Source organism: Leuresthes tenuis, unplaced genomic scaffold (genome assembly GCF_036924035.1).
Source record: "Leuresthes tenuis unplaced genomic scaffold, fLeuTen1.0.hap1 SCAF_4, whole genome shotgun sequence".
NCBI lineage: Eukaryota > Metazoa > Chordata > Actinopteri > Atheriniformes > Atherinopsidae > Leuresthes > Leuresthes tenuis.
The window spans coordinates 4,959,361-4,985,426 of record NW_027325358.1 but is presented as its reverse complement, the minus strand read 5'-3'; the positions used below and the strand labels follow the sequence as shown (position 1 = coordinate 4,985,426).

General features: G+C 41.6%; 2 protein-coding genes across 8 annotated transcripts in view; one reads left to right on the top strand and one right to left on the bottom strand.

The window, feature by feature from the left end:
* The window catches only part of ctnnd1 (catenin (cadherin-associated protein), delta 1), a 250,087-nt gene that overhangs the window by 19,058 nt on the left and 204,963 nt on the right, over window positions 1-26,066 (bottom strand). Inside the window, exon 1 of one of the 7 annotated variants that reach the window (XM_072384213.1) lies at window positions 5,595-5,683. The exons of 1 other annotated variant lie outside the window; for it this stretch is intronic. The gene's annotated coding sequence lies outside the window, so the exon portion shown is untranslated. Of the gene's footprint in view, window positions 1-4,787; window positions 5,022-5,342; window positions 5,684-26,066 lie in introns of those variants that run through there. 5 more of the 7 variants (XM_072384214.1, XM_072384207.1, XM_072384212.1 and 2 more) reach the window with 5 other exon arrangements.
* On the top strand, window positions 9,232-23,076 carry LOC140305363 (multidrug and toxin extrusion protein 1-like). The gene is made up of 16 exons (XM_072384205.1): window positions 9,232-9,419; window positions 12,519-12,620; window positions 12,722-12,790; window positions 12,882-13,030; window positions 13,126-13,168; window positions 14,798-14,842; window positions 14,950-15,047; window positions 17,730-17,827; window positions 17,926-18,107; window positions 19,005-19,113; window positions 19,625-19,700; window positions 20,139-20,208; window positions 20,306-20,438; window positions 20,574-20,668; window positions 21,935-21,998; window positions 22,093-23,076. The coding sequence occupies exons 1-16, from the start codon at window positions 9,267-9,269 to the stop codon at window positions 22,326-22,328; spliced, it is 1,722 nt and encodes a 573-aa protein (XP_072240306.1). The 5' UTR covers window positions 9,232-9,266; the 3' UTR covers window positions 22,329-23,076.

Here is a 26,066-nt window from a genome sequence, read left to right as displayed (position 1 = left end):
CCAAAACTACTCGGGCAGAAGAGGTCCGGTTTGTCCCATTTGTGACCACTAATGTCCCACACAAAGCATCCTCCGGGCCTGTTAAAGTATGATTAAGCCTCTTTACAAGAAGCTTTCTTATTTTGCCTGTGAATGAGTGCATGCGGGCATATACCAGCATTAGGTGGAAAAATGTGCCCGGATAGCAGAAACTGGCATTTACATCTGCACAAATGCAATATTATGCAACCGCAGCTCTGGTTAACAATCAGCCAATGAAGCATTAAACCGTTTCATTATTGGACTTTGCTTAGCAGAACGGTGTGTCTGCTTGTTTGACTGCACTCTAACTTTTCAAGCATTGTGTGTTTAATAACTGCTGAAATATTAATGGATTGTTTGACAAACTACACCAAAGAATTCAATTTTAACTGGAAAGAAAAGGAGCTGAACAGTTTTTTTCTCCCCCCTTTAAATGGGTCTGGACTTTTGGAGGGAAATGCAACCTAAACACATGCCACAGATGGCTTAAACCTAAATTACAGAGGCATGATAAAAACTGAATGCCACTCCAGCCCAAATTAAGACCATGACAGAGTCCTTTTTCCTCAAACTTTCACCCTCAGCAGGGTTGCTGGAGAGGGAGGACTAAGGAATCTGGGGAAGATTACTTCAGCAGTGTCTGTCTAATAGCCGGATGACATGAGTGTGGCTCATCTCCAAACCAGAGCAAAAATCATTTTCTACTTCAAAGTTCCCTGACTCAGATCAAATCTGCCCACCGTCCACGTACACAAGACCGTCTGAACGAACAAAGACTCCTGTGTGTGAGTGTCCCACGTCTGAGTGAGAACATGGGCCAAGCAGCGAGTGTGTGTTCACAGCAACATATTGTGCATGTGGGTCAGAGACTAAATAAAGTGGCAAGTGTGTATAGCTGACAGAGCTTTTATCCTTGAATACTCAAACAGAGCTGTGGCTACTTTTGGTGATGTTGAAGTCGTCTGATTTCCTTCCATGTGTGGAAAAAAACAAAAGAAGACATTTGTGGTCAAAGGAACGCACGAGCGCGACAAAAACACACGCATACCACCATTGTCATACATTCCATGGTGAGATTTAACGTGTCATATCCTGTCTCAGCTGTTGGAAGCTGTCCTAATAAGGGAACCTGTCAGTCTTCCATTGTGCTGCTCTCATTTGTCCCTCACATCATGTTTTTCTTCAAGACAAACGCTTGAATCCTGGAAAGGGAGAGTTGGCACAGTGAGTTTCTCTCATTCAATCAGAATCTGGGAGTCGCTGCTTTCTTTAAGTGGATAATACGGAGTTAAAGTTAGCTAAAGTGAGCCTCTGAATCCGAGTGCAAAGCTGCCCGCAGCAGAAACTCAACACAAAGAGAAACTCGCTGATTGTCATGAAGGTTGGCCGTAACAGCCATCAAATTATCAAAAAAATATCAGCACCACTTATCAGATAAGTGTACATACCAAAGCCTCAGATGTTCCTTGTTGCTCTGCCAAAAACAAACTTCTTTTTTCTGAGTAATAAAAGTGGACAATCTCCCATGCTTTGATGGAAAAGACCAGATTTAACAATGTTTACAGCTACTTAAGTCCTGGGTGCAGTTCCTTGTGGAAGCTTTAAGTGGCAAAAGCCACTTAGAGCCTGAGAATTAGTCATTACTCTATTGTAAGGCCATTAGCAGCAAATCTCAAACGTCGCTGCTAATGGGATAGCCCTGGAATTACACCACTAAGTCATTTACTACCCTGAGCCAACAGTGAGTTTACACTGAATAGATTGTTCATCCATCATTCAGAGATCAGAGCTGTGGTTGCATTGTATTCTCTCATTGTCACATGCCATCACTATTTCAGTGATTTTATCCCTGATGGTTGTGGCAGACCAACATGCATCCAGTTCCACGGTTATGGTAAAATGCTGCTGTGGCTTGGCCAATAACTCTGCTGACTAGGCCTCATTTGAATGGTCACACAGAGATTTGGCCTGTGTTAGCCGTGGCCCAAATCCAACAAGTCCCACCTTTACCATCCTGACATAAAACCCACCCACACACACCCTTCCCATGTGGCCCACAGTGTGGTAGCTGAAGCGAAATTGCATATTCACACACGCATACCTAAACTCACATTCACTCACACAGACTTTTCAGGGACTTATCCAAGGCCAGCTGCCTGATCTAGACAACACAAGCTTACTATTCTTGGTGAGAACGGAAATGTGCAGCCTCATTTAAAGGGAGGGCATCTGAATTGTAACTTTGGGCCAATATAATTAGCCAAATGCACAGATCCCTCGAGCTGGAAGGTCTGTTGATATCATGCAGCGCATTTGCTGGAATTTTAGGCCAGCAATATACATATATATTATTTCCCTAATTCAGGTTTTAATGGCTTGTAAAGAAAAACAGTAATTTCTGTGTGGATCTAAGTTTAGCTCAACTTCCTTCCTAATTTTTACAGCAGATGGATACATGAACAGCTGGTTTTCTGAGTACACCATAACAATTATCATACAACTAAATTGCATGGGTTTTTTTCTAGTATACCCACTGCAATGAGAGCCCACGCTCCAAGTATCTAATGCTGGGGGCCATAAGCAGCGTGCAACTAAGCATAAATTCAACAAAAGGAGCTAAGCTAACTACAACTGGCTTTCTGTTAACCGTGCTGCTGTTGTGTACACTGTCATTCACTGACTTCCAATAATTCAACACGATTGATCATTGTCTGGTTCAAGTTAGTCGCAGACAGATTTAGTGAGAGTTTAAGCTCTCAAAATAACTGGGAATAAAGAGTCATTGTAGCAACCAGTCTGCCATCAGTTAACACAAAAGAGTAAGGAGTAGTCATGACCAAAGATGCCATTTTCCCCCCATATGTGGTTAAGAGTTGATCCAACATCAGGACCTTCTAAGAGCCAGTTTGGTTTTCCACCACAAGCCACGTCACTACAGCTCAATAAAATCTCAGTAAACTACAACACTGGGTGTAGTTTCCACCTTCCTCTTGTGATTTCTGAATTCTAATAGGACCACAATCTCCCCCACAGATTGCATCTTCTTTCAGCTCCAACTCAATCTGTGATCACGCCGGTCCTGTTGCAAACGGCATTTAAAGTGTCAAATGGCATTTATAAATAGCAGTCGCAATGGGGTTTCTAAATGCCAACTGGTGATATTAAAACATCTATCAACAATGATTAATAAAGTTGCAAATGGCAGCTGTGAATGCAGTTCAATGAGCCGCATTCACATAAAATGACTAGCGATAGTTCAACATTAAGCGTAAGACATAATGAGAGTCTCTTCAGGTCAAAGATAAATGTTTAATTGTTCTGTGTTTGATTAGACAGATGAGATGCTAGACTGAATGAATGCCTCATATCCTGCTAGTTTCACATTTCTAAATGACCAATGATAACAGATCAAATGAAACAAAGTCACCCAGCTGTAAGCATTTACCCAATTTGATTAAGCCGTCGAAGTTGATCATAACTTTGATATTATGACTATCACAAAACAGCAAGTCGGGGATATGCGAAACATTTCCAAACACATTTAAAAATCTGACCAGAATTCCTGTTCAATAAATGAATAAAAATTGGCTGAAATGGCTAAAAAGTTACTCATTTATTTCAATTTAATTGCAAGCAGTGTGATCATTGCTCAGTCAGAGGGTTTAACAGCTGTAGTCTGGCTCAGAAAAGAGCAAACCAACACTCAACGTTTCCAAGAAATTAACCAGCAAGGTTCCACTTCATCGCCTCACCAATCTGTGCACTTTTGATTTCACTCTGTGTACATTACCACACGTTCGGCACACAGAGCCAAATGTTGTCGTCAATATTCCAGTAAAAACACACCGAAGGTAATAGAGATGAAAGATAAATAAAGGGAGAAGACAACAGATGGAGAGGAGGAGCGAGTACCAGAAAACACCAGCCTCTGTGTGTCAGAGGGACACACCCATGGTGTGCTCTGAAAGCCCATCATTACAGAGGCTCACAAATGATAGCCCTGGTTAAAACAACTGGCTGGGAAGCAAGACTTCAGTCTCCACAGACAAAATGGCTCAGGACAAACTCTAAAAAGCAAAAGAAATGTCTGAATTGTGTATTTTTTGCCCCTCCTCGTTTAATTTTAAAAGAGAGAACATTTCTGAGTAACCAGCTTGTCCAAACTCGTCCGCAATCTCTTCCATCTCTGTCCCAGCAGGTCAGAGTAGACATGCCCACAGGGTACAACGGGAGAATATGCCAGGCATGTCCATGCTGCTCTGATCAGCTGATTGAGGCAACCAAATTAAACAACTCAGGTACTACAGAGAAAACTGGTCTCCACTGGGTTTTTAAACATCAGACAGAAACTTTAGAAGACCAAAACTGCTAAATCAAAGGGGCACGCTTAATCACAGGGTGATTTCCTTAAGTATATCCATCCACATCCCTCTGAGTAATCAGCCTCTGTTCACACTGAAAAACTGTAAGCTGAGAAGGTGTCTGCCTGAAAGTAAGCCTCAACACAAGGGGCTGAATAATGAAGCAACAAACACGCCTGTTACCTTACCACACCCCATGTGTCCATACCCACACAACAGGTTTTTGCTCCACTACACACCAACTCCCTCCTCCACCACACAAACCACATCAAAAGACAGCTGCTGAAAAGATATGCACTGAGATTTCACACTAAACTTTGAACACACAGGCCCCAATCAGCAATTAAACATAAATCAAAAAAAGAAAAAAGAAAGAAAGAAAGCGCACAATGAGAGAATTGTCACCTGAAAGCTTCGTGCAGGTCCACGGGGAGTGGGCGTTACAGGTAAAACGCGTAATAGGAAATTGATAAGCAGAAACTGGACTTTGACTTCCAACTTTACGGTTACTAGCGCGTTGGGGTGTCCGGTGACTTCCGTGTACGCTCACCTGTCCAGAGGAGGCGTCACGTTGGGGAAAATGGGCGGAAAAGTCCGTTCAAATACAGCAAAGAGGACCTGAGGTTTAGTGTTTTATACGTCCCAGCAACACAAAAATCACACATTCTTAATAACAAACTCTCACGTTAGCTAATTAACCTTACATTTATATTTCGATCTGTCTTTATATCAACCACTTTTACCTTCGTGTATAAGTTTAGTTGAACTTTTCCCCCAACTTATCCATTAACGGCTGGAATACATCGGTGCTAGCCAAATTAGCTTGTGCTACGTTGCTAGCTTGCTAGCGCTGCGGTTACAACAATCAAGTTCACCAAATTACAAGCCGCCTCTCTTTCCGCCTCCAACAATTCAAATCCAGCTGTACCGAGCACAAAACACCAAAAGAGAAGCCATTACCAATTCTGGAGATTGTTAGGTTTGTTTTTCAAAGTCCATAAGTGTTTGTGGCTTCGGGCCTAGCCGACTTGCTGCTGCCGCTGGTGCTGCGCTGACACAACCCGAAGCTCGACCCGCAGGCGGGATGAAGAGTTGGGATGAAACGTCAAAAAACACCTCGGTGCTGTCGAGCGAATCACTTAAAAAGATGGGGAAAGAAACAGTTCACGGCGGAGCGAAGGTACCCACAGCGAGGACAGAGAAAACACCCACCTATGCAGTTATCTGTCTTCCTCCCCTCGGCTTGTTGTTCACTGTCTGTGCTCTTCCTCTCCGCTGGAGGGAGGAAGAGGTGGGGGCCAGCACACGTTAGGAGGACAGGACGGAGGAGCATGTACAGGCGACATTAACCCACGGGACATCACTTTTACATCGGGATTTATTAAGATGTATAGGACACGAAATGGGGTAACAACATTTATTGATTTTTTGTGGCTTCAGGGGGAAGCACTACGAGTTAACAAGGTAAAAAGTTTGAATTTAGCTAATATCACCGCAAAAAACTCCGTTTCAGGACTATTCCCATTGGTTGGTGGACATTTTGGTCATGAATATGCAACATTTCTTAATATTTTGCCTCCAAGCAGCCAGACTTTCTTGTGATTTTCTTAAGTGGTTTTAAGCAATGGTTTTCCAGACTTTCTGACTGTATTTCAAGTTTATGATGGCTTTTTTTCACTCATTTTCACAACAGTCCTTGTACCATTTTCAGAGGAACTGTTTCAACCATTTAAGCATCTATATAAAAAAACCCACCTAACTCGAGAGATGAACTATTGAAATGTCTACACACACAATTTTGCAGATAATCCATTTTAAATCTTATATTTGTGCATTTTATTACTCGCAGCCTGCCACAAAGACACAATTTGACCAACATGAAATAGTATTTTAGTTTTACTTTTGCTTCAACAAGATGATTCCCAAAGAGCTATTAGCTGAAGGCTTGGCGTGTCTCAGCATGGTTTACAGCATACTTAAAAATTAAATAGTAAATAGGACAAGTGGAGGACAAAAGAAGAAGTGTCAGGCCTAAAAAACTATCTACAGCAGATTAACAGGATCTGAAAGTGATGTCCTTAAGAAAGAGGAAAAAATCCAGCAAAGACCTGACAGGACCTGAGAGATGCATCTGGACCTTCAGCTGATCCATCTACTGTTGGCCCAAGCCTCATCAGAAATGGTCTCCATGGAAGGGTGGCTGTCAAGAAGCCGTTCTTAAGGAAGGGAAACAGGGAGAAAAGGCAGCCAACATCCAAAGAGGAGCTTTGGGATGTCCTTCAAGAAGCCTGGAGAACTATTCCTGAAGACTCCTTAAAGAAATGACAGAAAGCTTGTTTCAGAGGGTTCAGGCTGTGTTGGAATAGGACAGAACCAGAACCTACTTACATAAGCTGATTTGTAGTGAAAGTAAATTCATGGTTTCATTGTGTTCCTTATAAGACTTTGCAAGAGGAAATGCATTTTATCACAGCAATTCTTCTAATTTAACCAACCGTTCTGCACTGTAAAACAGTGGTGCTTTTCTGAGAAGGTTTCTCTTATTTATTCAGCTTATTTGCATTCATCATTCACCCTCTGGAGACTAAGCAGAAACACTCATCTCTTATTTTCAGAACATAGTATTGGACATCTAAATTAAGGATGTTGACTTGTCTGATATTGCCATCATGTGGTCATAATACTGAACTGTTCCTCTGGGTATTTTATCATCATCAGTGGCTTTATACTAAGATCCATCGACCCCCTTAAGCTAATTGAAGGTTGCAGGGGGGCTGTGGCCAATCATAGCAGACCTCAGCCCCTTTGATTTTGCTTTTTAGTTTTTAATATTACAGACTGAAGTTGAGCAGATTTTAACCTTTTTTCTTGGCACCAGAGATCCCAGTTTTTTGACTGAATGAAACTCTGAAACATCCAGTTGTTCATTTGTTCGATGCACTTAATAAGTGTTTGTAAGAGGTCGGGATCCCCTCCCAATGTGGTTCTGTAGACCTGCGGTAACATTTTTGCTGCTTTGCATAATCTGAGACATGTGAATAAAACAGGCTCCAGAATTTAACCATGGGGAAATTTCCATGTCATCTCCATCTGCTCAGATGTGTACAGACACAAAATTGTCTCTAATTTTTAAGTAAGATTCACATGTTGTGGTTGAACGTGTCAAATGCTGCACCATGATCCAGTAAAATGGAAACATTGTTGTCTGTGATTATTTGGATGTAATTTATTACAGTGTCAGTGCTGTGGTGTGAACGGAGCCCTGATTGGGCATGGCTGTGTGGAAAGAACTGATCCAGCTGTTGAAAAACAGCTTCTTGTATGATTTCACATTAAAAGGAAAGGTCTGATGTGGAAGGTGTCCAAATATAAGTCCCCACATCATTCATCTTGTGATAATTACTTATTGTAGCTCTTTACACTAATTATAATTTGTGTATTATGTTTTATATATGACTCGGTTTCAGTGGTTATGTGTTATCTACTGGCAACAGCCTGCAGGAGGAATAAATCCTCATTTACTTTGAAAAAAGTACAAAGATAAAATAGTAAATGTTAGGATTGACCTTTTTATTATTTCCTTTGTAAGATATTTGCTTATTTTGAGTTTGACTAATGTTTGAAGTGACCACAACTATCTGGGAAAAATGGAAACAGGTCCGTAACATAAGCAGCATCACTGACAAACTGTGTCTTTTTTAAGTAAAGATAGGAAAGAAGATTATCTGAAAGACAGTGAGGACAAATAGCTCATGTAGTTTGTTTTAATGCATTTGGGAATCTCTTTGTTTGTGGTACAAAAACAATTAAAAGATTGTGAGAATTTGCAGAAATCTATGCATGGAACAAGGCTCTCAGGGAGTTCTGCATGAAAACGATTCAGTGAAAATGGTGTCCTGTGCTAAGGAACCGCTCAGAAATGTTAATACAGACTCCATCGTGCCGTCTTCTCTGCACCCAAACTCATTTCAGATGGACTGAGGTGAACAACAATACTGTGCCGTGGTGCAAAGGCTCAAAACTCAGCTTCTTAATTTATATAACAGACACCCAACCTGATCTTCTGGTAAAAAGCAACTGTTCTGTGTTTACAGACAAAATCCCCTCTTTTTTGTCTGTTCAAACTGATAATAACTCCACAGAGGAATACAGTCCAAATCCAGTTCCTCATGGGATATTTCAAATATTTTACAAAGCTACAATGGACGGGGCCAAAATGAATAGAAATTAATCAAATAAAACACACCTTTCAAGGCGTCGCTAACACTGAAAGATATGAATAGGTTTTGGAGCAGCATTTTACTATCTTTTAGGAGAGGTTTTGTTAATAAAAAAAAAAAAAGAAAGATCAACAACAAAAGAGTCAGGTGCTTGACTGACCTGCCGCAGGTGACCTGTAGTCCATTTTGAGAGGAAATATATAAGATATATATAAAGATATATACAAACAAACCCTGAAGTGTGAACCATCTGCATGTGGTTGTCCAACCTGCTAAGAACCGTTTCAAAGATCCTTTTGGAGCAGCGTCTGCTCTTCTGGTTTAAATTTGGGGCTTGAGCTTGTGACTTCCACGTGTGCGTGTCGTCATTTCAGTTAAAGGGGTGGAAGATGGGCACACGCACTCGTGTTGTTGGAAACCTGGTTTAGACCGTTAGAAAAATAGTTTATTGATCCCGAAGGAACTTGGTGATAACACATTAATGTCTAATTGTACAGTGCCCGTTAGTTAGGATACAGCACAGGATTCATCGGGTCCCTTCAGAATATCAGGTTTGTTTGACCATTTCTGTGGCAGCGGGCGATAGTTATTATTAGTGGGGTCAGAGGAGGGAGGGAAGGGGCTGTCAGGATCACCTCTTTTTAAAGCACCACACTCGCTGGTTATGGATAGTCCCGCTGCGGACAGAAGATCCAAAGAGGGGGCTGACGGAGTCTTGGCTGGCGCTTCTTCCTCTGCTCAGAGCTTCGTCCGAAGTTGTGTCCGGTCGGAATACCGGGATGAGCTGGTACAGCTCATTAAACTCGCAGGACCAGTGGTGAGAAGGAATCACTTGTTTCACGGGTGGGCAGTAACTATTTAATATACTGTGGGGTGCGGGGTTGCTGTTATAACTCGTAGGAAGGATAACGGGACGGATACCGTTGCCATATGGTTACAAAGTGTCACTGAAAGGGTTGCAAAATGTGCTGCGTCGTTTTTTTTAGTTGTAAAAATGTGCACTGAAATGTCCCAGGGCTCGGCAAAACTTCGACACTCAGAGAGCCATTTGGACCCGTTTCCCACAGAAAAAACCCACCAGGAGCCACAAAACCCCTTTGACATCTAAAATGAAGATAACACTGCATATGTCGTTTTTTACCTTTATACCATGTGGCTATAATCATAATTTTTTTTAAAAACAGACACTGAGTTGAATGTTCCTTTCAAATAAAATAAATAAAAGACTAAATAAAAAGCCGAATTTAAAGCTGCAGTGCATAACTTCTACATGTCTATAAAAATCCGTTTCATCCAAGCCACTACAAGAGGAGATGATACAACGCTGATTCGGTTCCTCGAACAGCTCGCAGTATTTTTCAGTATTTGTTCTTTTTGTATTTTGTGGTGGGGCGACATTCCCGCGCTGGCTCACAGGAAATGACGCATTCTACTCTGTGTTACCTGACAACTAGAAGGGAGGGGGGAGGAGAGCGCTGCTAGAAGCAACATGGTGGAGGACCCGAAGAAGCGACCGAGAGGTTCAGAAGTAGATGCACCAAAAAGAAAAGGCCTTACCGTTCGCCAGAAGTTCTGTTGGCGAAGAGAGAGAGAGTCAAAAGGAGAAGACTAACCATTATTTGCTTTGGTGTTGCTTTTCCTCTATGGAGAGCCCTGAAGGAGGAGATTGGACTGAGGTCCGACACCATGTTGCCCTGATACTGCTGGATAAGCTGCTCATTAGGAGCAGGATGTGTTGCTGTTACATGTACTGGACCGAGTACTTTGTTTTCTTGGAAATGGTGCTATGAATGTATTGTTAGCATCCTGGTGTTCACCACATGTGAAGGGTACCGAGAGGGGAGGGGCGGGTTACACCGGGCGTTACGTCATATTGAGGTGCCGGCCGCATTGTTGTAATAACGCAGAAATCCTCTAGGGGGCGACAGAAGTTCCGCTCTGCAGCTTTAAATCCGGACATTTTTCAGCTAAGTCTGTGAGTTTCTTCTGGAAATGTCTTTCAACGGTTGCCTTTGTTATTTACCAGTTTCTCGCCACATGTGAAGCAGACTGGTTCATCAGCCTAGTTAGCGGTGAAAGCAAATTAATCTGCCCATGTAGCATAAAACGCGAAAAAAATGAAAAGCTCATTAATTCTCGTGCCAGTGGGTGTCACACGTTGCTGTTTCTGATGTATATTTTGAGCAACAAAAAAATGTAACCGTTTAATGTTACAAAATCACCGTAATCTTCACATTTAGATTTAGATAAAAAAAACAACAACTAATGAACCAAAATAAAATAAAATGAATGAAAATTATACACTGACTGACAACCACAAATTCCGCAATTAAGATATATTTTTAATCATTCTGAGTTTGTCTCTTGTGAATTCAATGCATATTTTTGTTGTTATTTATCCACAAAGGTAGGCTATACAGTTCTCTTTTTCACATTTTCAGTCCTGTTCTTGTTGTGGGATATGTTTTTTGTTTGTTTGTGTGGTGCATTGGGGATGGTCTCCTTCAAACAGCCGATGTGTAGACGACACAGGAAGAACACAGACTGAAACCTTTTATTGCCAACCAGGTCCGTATCAGAATTACAGAATGATGCATCAAATCTGGAGAGATCTTCAAAGGTAACCTTCCCATATTTGGTAACCCTGAAGATGCTGCACGTTCCCATCAACAGACACATAGTCAGAATATAATGTATACTTATCTGTTGAGCCTCCCCTGGACACACGAACTGAGGAATTTGTTATTTTCCAAATGTTTTATGTTTGACTACGTGTATCTCTTATCGGGTCACACTGCCCCAAACTCCCAACACAGTTGGTAAGTATCAGACGTTACACTAGTTTGTTCGTTAAGCCACTTAAGACTCACTTGTGAATAATTTAGGCATTAAAAGAAGACCCATTACTCAAGGGATGAACCGGTGTTGTGTCTCCACATAAGAGACAACTCAGCAAAGAACCAATTTAATATCATCACATCAACAAAGATAACACAGTTTAACAGACAGAAAATAGTATTTTTGCAGCAACGAAGGAATTCCTGATGAGCTGTGAGCCAAAAACCTGAAATATTTCAGCCTGATGTGCGGTGCGTCCTTAAGAATTTGAGGAAAATGGGCAAGGAGCCATTCTTACTATAGAGCTATTCCTGAAGACTACTTAAAGCAATGACACAAAGGTTATCTAAGAGGGTTCAGGCTGTGTGAGAGAATAAGGGAGCTGAGACCAGCTTTTGAGCTGTCATGCTTGTTAAAATAGTACAGACTTTATATACCTGATATTCTGAATTTCAGTGACTTGCTGCTCTTATTTCCTGTTTTCTTGATAATGTTTAAAGAATTGATAGGTGGCTCAAGACTTATTGCTGTGACTCTGCATTATCACACATATCTATATACTGAATGGCTGAATTGGATTTCATTGGATTGGCTCGAATTGGACCATGTTATTTAAGTGCCTTCAGATGACATTTGCTGTACTTTGGCGCTATATAAATAAACTGAATTGAATTTAAATGAATGGCCCAAATGAAAATGCTGACTCAGCATGATTTCATTTTCTTTACATTTACACAGAAAACCATTTCTTATTCACAATTTATAAAAATAAGTGTGTTGATGATGATACATCCGGAATTAATGTTACATTTCTCCTTTTTACATGTAGAAATCTCAGTTTTTGAAATTCTGTGTTGAATTTATTTCGCATGTTAAGTTATATAATAGCTCGAAAGGTTATGTTTCAGTTTTTAAAGCCAAAGGTGGAGGAGGAGTACACTGAGAGGCCTCTCCATCGGGATTTCACAAACGCTACAGTTGACGTTTATAGCCTTTGTCTCAGATTCTGTGTCAACATGGGCTCATTTGCTTTCATATTCATATCAGGAGGGTGTTGTGTCTGATGTTGTGTTTTCAGTTCATCTCTCAGCTGATGGTGTTCATGATCAGTATGATCAGCGTGGTGTTCTGCGGCCACCTGGGGAAAACCGAGCTTGCAGGAGTATCGCTCGCAGCTGCGGTGAGGAGGCATGCTTGAATCTGCCGATGCCCTCCGTCAACTTTCTTTTAGCTTTTAAAATATTCATAATGTGATTGCTGAATTTTGCTCTCCTCTGGCAGGTGGTCAACGTCGCTGGTATTTCCATCGGCACAGGTTTGTCGACTACTTGTGATACCCTCATATCTCAGGTAGAGTCCTCGGCCGAGCTTGTTCTGTAAACAGATCAGAATTAAGCCCTTTCATCGAGCTTTCTCTGTCTGTTTGATCTGTTTCACGCAGACCTTTGGGAGCGGTAACTTGATGCGTGTGGGTGTGATTCTCCAGAGGGGGGTTCTGATCCTGCTGCTGGCCTGTTTCCCCTGCTGGGCCGTCCTCATCAACACTGAGTCCATCCTACTTGCTATCAAACAGAGCCCAGAGGTTGCCAGGTCTTTAAGATTTAAAAAGAGGATTTTACAGATCCATTGTTAACCGTATATGGTCCTTCTCATGAGCAATGTCTGTTTGTCTTGCTGCTGTAAAGTCTTTCCCAGCTGTACGTGAAGATCTTCATGCCTGCACTCCCGGTGAGTTAATTTATTCTGCTTTCTCTCACGAGCCTGCGAATCAAAGCACTGAGACACCTGATCGGTGAATGTTGGATGATATCCGTAAAGTCTCCTGTGTAGCGCTGCGGCTCTATCACACAGTCATGGGAAAACTATTTCTTAGGTTCGATGTATGAACAAATAAAAGAAAGAATTATCAGGGCCTTACAAGGTTTTAACACTTGGTCGATACAACCTCAGATGAACAACAACACATGCAATATTACACCATGTTATTTATCTGATGCACCCAAAAAACCAGTAACCTGTAGAAGCCCCTTCAGCAGCAGTGAGCTGCAGTAATGGTTTCCTGTGTAACGTTATCAGTCTCTCTCATGTGGTTGTGGAGGAATCTCGGCACTCTTCTCTCCAGCGCTGCTTCAGCTCTTTGAGGTTTGCAGCATTGGTTTCTGCACAGCTCTCTTAAGGTCCCACCACAGCATTTCAGTCAGGCTGAGGTCTGGACTCTGACTGGACCATTGCAACACCTTGATTCTTTTCTTTTTCACACATTCTGCTGTAGATCTGCTGCTGTGTTTGGGATCTTTGTCCTGTTGATGAGCCAGTTTCAGCCCAGCTTTAGCTGTGGGACAGATGGCCTCACATTTGACTCTAGAATACTTTGGTATCCAGAGGAGTTCATGGTGGACTCAATGACTGCAAGGTGCCCAGGTCCTGTGGCTGCAGAACCAGCCCAGATCATCAGCCCTCCACCACCGTGCTTGACAGCTGGTATGAGGTGTTTGTGCTGATATGCTGTGTTTGGTTTCCTCCAAACGTGCTGCTGTGCATTAGGACCAAACATCTCCACTTTGCTCTGGTCTGTCCAAAGGACATTGTTCCAGAAGTCTTGAGCTTTGTTCAGATGCAGCTTTGCAAACCTAAGCTGTGCTGCCATGTTCTTTTTAGAGAGAAGAGGCTTTCTCCTGCAGCCCTTCCAAACAAGCCATCCTTGTTCAGTCTTTTTCTAACTGTGCTGTCATGACCTTTAACCTTTAACATGCTAACTGAGGCCTGTAGAGTCTGAGATGTAGCTCTGGGCTTCTTCACCTTGGGGTGAACTTGCTGGGACGTCCACTCCTGGGAAGATTGACAGCTGTCCTGAATGTTTTCCACTTGTGAATAATCTTTCTCTCTGTAGAATGATGGACTCCAGATAGTTTAGAAATGGCCTTATAACCCTTCCCAGATTGATGGGCAGCTTCTCTAAGCTCGTTGCTGATGTCTTTCCTCCTTGGCATCGTGTTAACACACACCTGAATGCTGCAGAGCAGCAAACTGACACAACTTCTGCTTTTATAGAGGTGCTCAGACCTGCTGATGATCAGTTAATAAAATGTTTTTCACAAGCTTAGTTCTTGTTAAGTAAATAATGCAACCGTGTAATATGTCATGTGTTGTTGCTCTCTGTTTATTTAATTTTAAAACCTGATAAAACCTGAATGTTTTTTTTATTTTTTTATAATGTCCTGATTTTGGGAAACCTTCAGAGGGTTCTGTGTATTGTAGTTATAGAGGAACCTCAAACAAGAGAGGCCTATAGATATTAGAAGCTGATTCATTAATATTTGAATTGTCCTCAGCTTTGTTTTTTTTTTAAACCGTCAGGCTGCTTTCATGTACCAGCTTCAAGGGAAGTATCTACAAAACCAGGTGCGGTGCCTCGAAACAAAATTATTTGCATGGAATTTAATAAATGCTCTAACATAGTTATTTAAGTCAACACTAAGATAGACGTTTAGTTGTGCTGGTGATTACAGGGAATAATGTGGCCTCAGGTTATAACTGGAACAGCTGGGAATGTCCTCAATGCAATCATCAACTACATCTTCCTCTATCATCTGGAGCTGGGTGTGGCGTGAGTTTCTATAGCATCACAATTCAAAGATGAAATTTGTATTTACTGTCTGCGTTTCACATAAACAAAAAGTTTAATTTCAGTCCTTTACTTTGATCTGCCTGACCATCGTCAGACTCCAGAGTGAAGTATTTAAACAGTTTTTGGATTTTCTTGGTAGAGAAAATCGGAGAAGAATCCCAGTTTGGTGACCCCCTCCACTTGTGATAAGCATTTCCAAAATGTCAAAAACATCCCACTTACCCACTTCAAGATGAAAAAACTGATTTGAATGATAAATTCCTGACAGTCTCATCTTAACCTCACAGTAAAAATACCACTTCAAGACTGAATTCAGTCATTTTCTGTTAAAAACACATTAAATGGGTCATAAATGTATTTCTCAACAATGTGTATGAAGCATTTCAACCATTTAGATTGGAATTGTGGAGCCAGGCTTCACAAACTGTGTTTCAACATTTCTGTCAGGATTTAATGGGCGTGCCTGAAATCCGCCGCCGCCTTACGTTTAGCATAAACCCGCCCTTGCTGCTGCTGCAGTATAAATACATTCAGCGCATTAGCCTCTGTGGTTTTCCCGCTCGATCCCGAGTCTCGGATAGCATAGCATAGCACGGTAGTCTGAGCCAGCTGGCTAACAACTGTAACCAACTCTCCTCGTTCGTGCATATTCCCTGGATGCCACAGTGTCCAGGGTAGTGGCTCCATTACTTTATTTAAATTTCCAACTGACAGCGGCATCAAGAAACGGAGGATTGATTTTTTTAGGAGCTACTGTGGAACATTAATAATCACCACCACCGCCGCCCGTCTCTGCAGTGCCCACTTTACCCCCGATAGTGTCACCAACTAAAGTCTGGATTCCTGAACAGCCCGTTGAGGCTGGTCAGGGGGGCCGTACCGACCGTCTCCCTCTCCGGCTTACGTCCTCTCGTCCCGCCAGCAGCAGGTGCCATCATCACCGCCACCGGCATTATGTGCTCGTACACATATTGCTGACTTGCATAAATGGGAGAAATACGTTGGCATTCTGTTGCAGACTGTGAGGCACGAGGTTGTGCATTTTCATTGTCTGGCTCAGACAGCTCAAACATGTAGGGCTGGTCACTATGCTGTAGTTAACTCTTGCATCCGTTACACGGAGGTGAACCCCCCCCCTCCCGCACTTGGGCGTGGTTCCAGCACCTCCAGCGGACACGCCCCCACACTCCCACACTGGAGCAGTACTGCTCATTTTTACCTGATTTTAGACGCCTATTTCATAAACTTATCGTTATTTTTAATCATTCAAATTTGGCTGCCTGGTTAATAACACTTTCTTCTTTAGTCCTACAAACTCAAAACACATTTATTTTCACTTTCCACGTCTTTAAACATGATTAATATAAGCAGTGGAGCTGATGTCACATTCTGTTTGATTTACACTGATGAGGATCCCAGAGACCCTACAAGCAAACCAAAAGATTGTGTTTTTAAGCACACCCTGTTGGAATAACTAATAAAATCTGATCTCCTGCACATGCTCTCACGAGTAATGAGATGATGAACACAAGTTTTATAATTGGTTTAGCTTAATAACAAAGAGGAAAAAGGCACTTACTTCTGCAACAGATTCGAATTTGATACTTCAGCTTGAATTAGCAAATGTAACATTCAGCCACTGCAAATATGACCCCAATTGTTTGCTGATTTTTAACTCTTAAACTCGTTCACCCTCCCAGAGCTAAATGCTGGTTTACAGTGTGTGCATAAAGCACCACTCCACCTGCCTCTTTTCTTCATCAGATTGTGACCACCTCTTCCCTTATTTCTTAATGCCCTCCCAAGGTTAATAAATGCCAAAGTTTGTTGTATTTATTCCTTAAAAAAAACATGTCCGACACATGAACTTTAAAGAGGGAAGAGAAGAAATAAAAAAACAGAAACAGGCCCTTCTTCTTTTTGGGTTCTCCCCTTTTCTTCACTGTGTAATCCAGTTAATTATATGTAGAAGGTCAGGATAATTTATTCTCTTCTACAGAAAACACTGCTGCTAAACTGGTCAAAACTCAGTCTAGACCTCTCTGTTACTCATCTACATGACAGTCTCTCACATTTGCATAATTTCACCACATGTCTCAACAAAGTTGGTCAAAACAAACCCAAGAAAGAGTTTGGTTAGTGGCACTGCCATCCTGAACTATAACTCTTCCCCAGAGCTTTGTTGAGGTCCCTTTATCTTACCGAGGACCAGACTCGGAGATCACTTTTACACCATATACATTGAGGACATTTTAGGCAACAAGAAGATTTAAAGGTGTGCTGAATCAGCTCATCGATGCATGAAAGAAAACCTTAAAAGATGCTGGAGCTGTCAGTTGAGGACAGAAGTGGAATTATTTATTAGAAATGGCTTATTATTAACAACTTTTGTCAGTGGAGCACAATAAAGAGCAGTTGGGCTAAAATTCAATGATCAAATCCATGCTGGTATTTGCCACTAATGGTATTTTGCACATTGGGGATTATAACTTGTTGTTTTTATTAATAGATTCTCTAATTCAACCTTCTGAAGTAAAAATATAACAACAAAATTAAAGACGCAGTTTTAAATTCTACATTGTTACTGTACAATAACGCCAGTCATGATTCTAAAATGTTTAAATAGTCATTTTTTTTGCTGTCCTCATGGTGTTACTGAAGTGGATCTGCAGCAGCCAATGCCATCTCGCAGTACCTGCTGGTTTTGTTGTTACACGGCTACATCTGCTGGAGGGGTCTGCACAAAGCCACGTGGGGAGGTCAGAAATCCTCATCCTTTCATTCTGCTTTATTATCCACATACGTTGTTGATTCCTGGGTGTCACTGTTTTTTGTTACACCTTCCTTTAACCCACAGGTTGGTCACTTGACTGTCTGCAGGAGTGGGGTCTCTTCATGAAGCTGGCCATTCCCAGTACGCTCATGATTTGCCTGCCATGGTGGCTATTTGAAATGGGAGGATTCCTGGCGAGTGTGATTAGTGAGATTGAGCTGGGTGCTCAGTCCATAGCCTACCAACTGAACATTGTGTTGTACACGGTAACTCCTTTTGACTTATCCTGTCTTATAATAGAAATATTAATATTGTGTTTGGGCAGCAATTATTAACTTTTCAAAGCTAGTTTTATAAAATCATTTGTACTCTTAAACAATAGGTTTCTCTGTAATGTGGTCATGTATTTTAGACTTTAACAGGTCTTAAAATTGAGTGAATACAAGCTGGGATGAGCAAAAATGTTGAGCCAGTGTGTGAAAACCCTTAGTCGGGTGCTGCTAATCAAATGGACTTGATTAACTGACCATCAGCAAGTGTGAGGTTAACATTTAGTCTTATAATAAATAACTACTTTTTGGTTTACAGAGGCTCTTTACATGAGAATACCCATAGGGAACATCTGTCTACAGGGCTGATGTGCAGCACCTCATCCAGCTCTCATAATAAATCCTTGACATTCCTCATAAGCAGAAAACCCACCGCTATAGTTTCTTAAGTCTTGATTGAATATGTGAAATCAGCTTTTCTAGTAATGTTATGCCCAGGCCAGTATCAAACATGGACACAAAACAAATACAGAAACCCTTGTCAAAAACAAAAGATTTTAGAACTAAAACATGTCTTTTGAAATAACTTTCCTGGATTTCCTGAAAAAAGCTGAATTATGTGTGGAAGGCTAAGAAAATAAGTCATCAACCTGTAATCCAACACTCCAGAAAACCTGCTTTATGCACTATCATGTAATCCTGATGGGCTAAGTTTAATCTGCCCAAAAACGTGGGCAGTTTATGGAGTAGTTTGTAGCAGTAGTTAGAAAAAGCAGGTTGTGTTACTTATGCCTTGAGCCTGGCTAGCTTCTTCCATAGCAACCTGCTGCTAGTAAGATCTGGTGCCATACTTCCTCATCAACAACGTGTCTGTCATGCATTCCTCTCCCACAGTTCCCTCTCGGGTTTTCTGTTGCTGCCACTGTGCGGGTCGGGAATGCTCTTGGTGCTGGAAACACAGAGCAGGCCAAACTTTCTGGCAAGATCCCCATCATCTGTGCATGTAAGAACCAGTGTGTACAGTACAAGATGGTCCATGTTGTTTGCTATAATGCAGTCGTGAGAACCTGGAAGCATTGACAATGATTTTTATGTGGACCGATTAGCCACAGCTTCAAAAGCTTTTATGTGCCAATCAAACCAGCTTTGTCCCTTTTGGGGCATAGGCACAAGATCTCTTGGGCACCAAGTATTTGGCAGGGGATTGCTTGGGTCCGGTGGGTTGTGGTGATTCTCAGTTTTATTGGATCTGGAAAATTTGGAAGACAGTTAAACAGCTTGTTCTCGCAGGATGCCAGTTTGTTTTTTTTTTGCTGCAGGAAGCTGCTACCATAGAAGAACCCTAAAACTGCTTCGTAATAAGATTCTTTCATTCTCTTGGCCTGTTAGTGAATTTAATGTTGTGGCTGATTGGTGTATCTTTGACAAATTAGACTAAAGTAGTAAAGAGTATTTGCTCTTTGTTGTTTGAATTTGTTCAACTTTATTGACAACGTGCTGTTTTACGTTCACAGTCACAGTCGCCTGCTTTGTTGGAGTTTGTATCGGCATCGGCAGAAATGTCATCGGATACATTTTCACCTCTGAGCAGTAAGTCCACTCACAGAAACAATAACTTCTGCTTTTCAGCAGAAACATTTAAGTTTATTGCGTGCGACTGAACGGGATTGGTTTCACGACTCCAATCACGGCCATAAATGAACTACGGAGCTGACTCACAAACATTAATCTGTGACTTTTTAATGAGTCTCAGTTATGTTTTACAGGTCTGTCACTTCATTGTATGTGACTCTTCCAAGTTGGTACCAAAGTCGTGCTCAACAAACACAATCTGTCATAAAGATCACAATATTCTGGTCACATGCGAGTGATGGTACTCTACCGTTTGACTAGAAAATCATTTATAAGGCATTTACCTCACTGAAGAACTGAATAATCTTCTTGTGACGCTTAAAGTTTCATTTCAGGAATGATTTGCAGTGGTCATTGTGTGTCAACAAAAAACAACATGTTTCGGCGTCTTTTTAGAGCCATTATTCTGAGGGTCGGAGATGTCATGCTTATATTTGGTTTCTTGCACATCTGTGATGCCACAGGGGTGAGCAGTAATCTGTCAAAGTGTTGTACCAAATCTATAAAGACAGGTTTCCATACACAGAATGTCATTTGACCATATTCTCCTTTCATACTTTCAGGGAGTGATAGCAAGCGTTCTCAGAGGAGCAGGAAAACAGCTAATTGGGGCTGTTTGTAATTTTGTGGGATTTTACCTTGTTGGGTTTCCCCTTGGTGTGTACCTCATGTTTGGCGCAAACATGGGGATTGTAGGTAAGTCCAAATACTGTTAATTTACTGCTCTCGTCACCTCGAGACACTTCAAAGATACAATCTGATTCAAGTCAATTACAATCCAGTTCACTGTAATACAAGACAACTAAATAAAATCTCCTATATTGGTTACAGGACTTTGGACAGGACTCACCAGTGGCATGTCACTGCAAACTATGTTGTTTATCATATTTTTGTGCAAACTAGACTGGAAAAAGGCCTCAGAAGAGGTTAGTAGCTATATCACCTCGGTCAAAATGCATCTCTTTACTTCATCCTCATACATACATTCATAAAGAAGAGAATACACCCTGTTTAAAACAAATCACGTGGTCCTTATCAAGCCTTAAACGTTGGTAAATACAACCTTAGTTGAACAGCAACACATGGCATATTTTACTATGTCACACACTGTGTGGAAAACTAAGCATAGCCTTCCACAGCTAGTTATCATTAGTTATCAGTGTTATAAGGTCATTTCCAATCTATTTGGAGTCCATCGTTCTACAGAGAGAAAGATTATTCACAAGTTGAAAACATTCAGGACAGATGTCAATCTTCCCAGGAGTGGACGTCCCAGCAAGTTCACCCCAAGGAGAAAAAGCCCAGAGCTACATCTCAGACTCTACAGGCCTCAGTTAGCATGTTAAAGGTTAAAGGTCATGACAGCACAGTTAGAAAAAGACTGAACAAGGATGGCTTGTTTGGAAGGGCTGCAGGAGAAAGCCTCTTCTCTCTAAAAAGAACATGGCAGCACAGCTTAGGTTTGCAAAACTGCATCTGAACAAAGCTCAAGACTTCTGGAACAATGTCCTTTGGACAGACCAGAGCAAAGTGGAGATGTTTGGTCATAATGCACAACAGCAGCACGTTTGGAGGAAACCAAACACAGCATATCAGCACAAACACCTCATACCAGCTGTCAAGCACGGTGGTGGAGGGCTGATGATCTGGGCTGGTTCTGCAGCCACAGGACCTGGGCACCTTGCAGTCATTGAGTCCACCATGAACTCCTCTGGATACCAAAGTATTCTAGAGTCAGATGTGAGGCCATCTGTCCCACAGCTAAAGCTGGGCTGAAACTGGCTCATCAACAGGACAAAGATCCCAAACACAGCAGCAGATCTACAGCAGAATGTGTGAAAAAGAAAAGAATCAAGGTGTTGCAATGGTCCAGTCAGAGTCCAGACCTCAGCCTGACTGAGATGCTGTGGTGGGACCTTAAGAGAGCTGTGCAGAAACCAATGCTGCAAACCTCAATGAGCTGAAGCAACGCTGGAGAGAAGAGTAAAATTGACAATGACACAGTGTAATATATACCATGTTGTTCATCTGAGGGTCGTTTTAAGACCTTGTAAAGACAAAATAATTTTTCATGATGTCCTGATACAAAAAAATCCTAGACTTGAAAGAGGGTGTACATTATTTTTCACTGTATCTGAAGTTAAAACTCACTCTAGGTTATGATTCTTAAACTCTCTCGTGTTTCTGATCAGGCTCTTGTGAGAGCGGGGGTCCGCATCACAGAGGAAAAAGAGACGTTTGAGTTGGAACAATCAGGTAAAAAACAGGCAGCTTTTAAGGAAAACTGAAGCTTATGTTATAATGTTGAGCTTTGCTAACTAGTTTTTGTCAAACTATCTCAAAACCTTAGAACCAAATCAGAACCGAACCCGTGACATGGCTATTGAGTCCAAGAATGCTGAGGAGGGCGGTGCAGATCCAGACGTCTGTGGTCCAGGCCAAAGAGAATTCACCACTACCACAGTGGGAGCTGTGTTATCAGTTAAAGAGCTGGTTCTATGGCGTGGGCTGGCCTTTTTAATCATGATCATTATCCTTGTGGGGGGAGTTATCACCAGCAACTTGCTGGTTGGTTCCTTAAAATGACTGTTAAAAAACAGCAAAGCGGCCCAGTGTCAAACTTGGTGCAGCTTCCAGACCGTGTTAACTTCAAATATTAGTCTGCTGGTCTAAAACCCAATAAACCACATGTGTCTCGTACCCAAATAAAGTCCTGATGAGATTTAAGACACGTGTACATGTAGGCAGCTTCAGATGGTAAAGCAGCTTGTTTTCTGATGCCAGAGGAAGAACATCAGCACCGCTTCAGTTTAATGACAACAGATATTAACCTATTGTTGACATAACCCTGAGTAACACGCATTAAAGAGTCTTTATGGCTTGTTGTATTCACTGTCTTGTTGATGCATCACTGACGACAGTAACTAAAAGACCAAACTTGGAAATGGGGAACTTGCATTAGACGGGTCCTGAATGCCTGTTTCTGAGTCAAGATTTTTGCGTTGCACTAGTCATGGAGGCGGTTCATTTTATTCCTTTAAAAATGATTTAAATTGATAGATTAGAAACAGAAATTGGATTTACGTCATGCTGGCCTCGTGTTCAGTGTTGTAAACTTTGTGCGAGGGTGAAAGGATGCTTCTTCAACTTGTCATTTCTTCAGAGGTCGCACTGGGAATTAGTGGGAGAATTAAAGTCAGCCGGCAGTGGAGCCGATGCAACCAGTTTGTTAGACAACACAGCAGAGGTGTTGCCAAAGAGATCCAACTTTTTCTTTTCCTTTACTTTACAGTTTTCCTTTCCTTTATTGATTTATTGTTTAAGATGGGGGCTGCACGGTGGTGTGGTGCTTTGCACCGTCACCTCACAGCGCGAGGCTTCCAGGTCCAACTCCCGGCTGGGGCCTTTCAGTGTGGAGTCTGCATGTTCTCCCCCTGTATGCGTGGGTTCTCTCCGGTTACTCCGGCTTCCTCCCACCGTCCAAAAACATGCATGTTAGATTAACTGGGGACTCTAAAATTGTCCTTAGGAGTGAGTGTGAGTGGTTGTTTGCCTCTGTGTGGCCCTGTGATGGACTGGCGACCTGTCCAGGATGTACCCTGCCTCTGGGAAGCTCCAGCCCCCCCGCGCCCCGACCAACGGATTAAGCGGGTATAGAAAATGGATGGATGGCTGTTTAAAATATACATGTGGTTGAAATCTAAAAATGAAATAGTTTGAATGTCAGCTTTCCAAATACGTCAAAGACGACGTTCTTTGAGCAGTTCATGATTAAATCAGAAAATACTCATCTGCGACTGTTATGCGTAAGCGAAGCAGCTCCTACGCAGTAAAACATTTAAAAAAAACATTAAAGCCTTAAAAAGTAACATTTGTTGGCTAAATAAGCAACTAAACACCAACTCAGAGCTTTCTGTAAATGATCAGACTAATCCGGGCCTGTTAACGGCTCATTCATGACCCGAGACAGCCGCAGATCTCATCAGTTTACGATAACATAAACGGCGCTTTCTTCGTCAGTCGACGTCTGTCCCACTCTGCTTCCCTTTGGTTCAGCTGCTTCAGACCTTCACGTACGTCATGCTGGGTTTAACTCCAGTGGGGTTGTAATTCATTGATTGCGCCTGTTGAAAATTCATTTATTAACCCATATGAGGCACTAACGAACGCACAGTTGCATAAAACAAGTTATGTGCTTCAATTTCCATTTTCTGTTGTGTAATGCTCTCTGTGCCTGTGCACACAGCAGAAAACGTGCACAGCACTGTGCAGTGTTGCATGACCTGACAGTAAATGCCTTATTTCTTATATGAACAGCCAGCCTTTGCTAAAATACAAGCCCCCTATAAGCTGCTATTATTTCATTTGTCAGCTTTCTTATTTTCTTTGGTGGAGGAGTTGTGTTGCTCTGCCTCCGTCTTTAGATAACGCCAAAAACGTTTCTGCTGGATTCAGATTTGCTGACATTCTGGGACAGACCCGCAGATACCTCTGCGTGTTTTCGTGGCATAATTTGGGTTGTTAAAATGTTGGATTATTTCTTCTCTGCCAAGCCTTCGGAGACTGGACTGAATCCTGTCAGCCAGTATTTTGGTGTGTTCACAGGTGTATATATATGTGTGTGTCTTCTTCACCAGCTATTATTGACCCATATCATCACACTCCCTCCTCTGTGCATCAGTGGCAGGTGGTAGTATGGCTCGGTTCACACCAAATATCATTAGATGTAAGTTTGTAAATGTGTTTGTACAGAAAGCCAGTCTTTAGGTTACGTGGGTCTACTTTGTGTTATGTTCATAAAAATCTACAAGAAAATACATTATTTATTCATACTCTCTGTCCTATTCGGGTGTATTTTTAATGTGGCATTTACTGTATTTACAGTCACTACATTGGATATTAATGTACTTTGTCTATAAAGTACATTTCCCTTTTCTCAAATCAATAAATTAAAACTTGTTCTTGACTCTTTTGACATTTAAGTTTTATTGCATATGGAGGCTGTTGTATTATGTAAAAGTTACCAAATGGTGTCTATGTAGTTTGAAAACACTCTGACTGTTGTGTTCTTGCTCAAAAACAGGTTTAATTTCTAACTTAATCATATTGAAATGAATATCTTGAATGAAGTGTATTGATATGCTCAGTTATAATGAACACATGCTTTAATGTCAGAGCCATACATTTGTTGTGCTGTGCATAGTTACACACGATAAGTTAATACACAACATACCATTTATCGCGGCCGCTGGTCATGTCTGGGTGGTGTTGATTTAAGCGTTTTTCTGTGCGTGTTTTTCACATAAAGCTGCTTGTTAACAGAACTTTAAAGCTGCTCACCGACAGGTTTGAGAGGCCCTCAATCCGCCTCTAATTCAATGCGGTTCATTGCACAACAGCCGATTTAAGTCCGCAAAATGCGTAAATACGCCTGTTTGTTATGGAGAAGCTAATAGGTTAAATGTTTATGGAACTTATTGTTATAGGTTACAAAGATAAACATTTTCATTCATAAATGAAACCGATTACCGGAAGTAAAACCTTTTCCCTCCAAAAAAGTTTTTCTTTTCCCGCGTGTTCCCGCAGATGGTTTCCTGGTTTCCAATGAGCCGGCAGGTGTGCCTCATCTTTCACTTATTCTCTTATAAGTTCAGTTTACATGTTAACCTTCTTAAAATGGTCATTTTAAAAATGCATCCCATCCGTGGGTAAAACATGTTGTCTCGTTGGGCCATCAGAAACCGGAGTAATCAGGGGCTGTGAACGGGTGGTCACTCACCTCTGAAACCAATTCTTGGTTAACTCTTGGTGGGCGGTCCTCTCATTAAAGCAAGCGCTTTAAAAACTCACTACAGCACACTGAAAGTATCGGAACTGCATGGATAGATCCTTGTGTCCGTTGGTGTAAGTTTTTATTTGCTTCTTTGCTAAAAATCAATATCTGTAGTTGAGCAAGTGAGCAAAACCCATCCGTGTTGTCTGGTAGCCTCTGTTGGATCATCAGAAATCAGAGTAGTCAGGGGCTCTGAACGGGCCATCATTGGACCCCCCCACCTGCGGACCCTACCTTTCAGGGTTCTCAGGACCTCGCTGCTGCTGGGTGTAAGTTTTAAAACGTTCTCATATGAGCTTAATTTCTGTTGATGAATAATTATTGTCAACCTTAATGTGAACTGTTGTGATTTATGACTTCTAGTTGGATTTAATGGACTTAACGGGACCAGCAGTTCTGATGAAGGACTCTACAACTTTCTGAATCTGTGTTTAACTGAGAATAAAATCTGACTTGTTATTCCTTTGTTTTCTCCTTCTTTTAAATCCAAA

What these genes read in the sequence shown, in the direction of transcription:
- LOC140305363 (XM_072384205.1), top strand. Translation starts at nt 9,267, where the DNA reads ATGGATAGTCCCGCTGCGGACAGAAGATCCAAAGAGGGGGCTGACGGA. An exon ending in TGAACATTGTGTTGTACACG is followed by an intron (nt 18,108 to 19,004) that starts GTAACTCCTTTT and finishes CCTCTCCCACAG; the next exon opens with TTCCCTCTCGGGTTTTCTGT. An exon ending in CGCAAACATGGGGATTGTAG is followed by an intron (nt 20,439 to 20,573) that starts GTAAGTCCAAAT and finishes TATTGGTTACAG; the next exon opens with GACTTTGGACAGGACTCACC.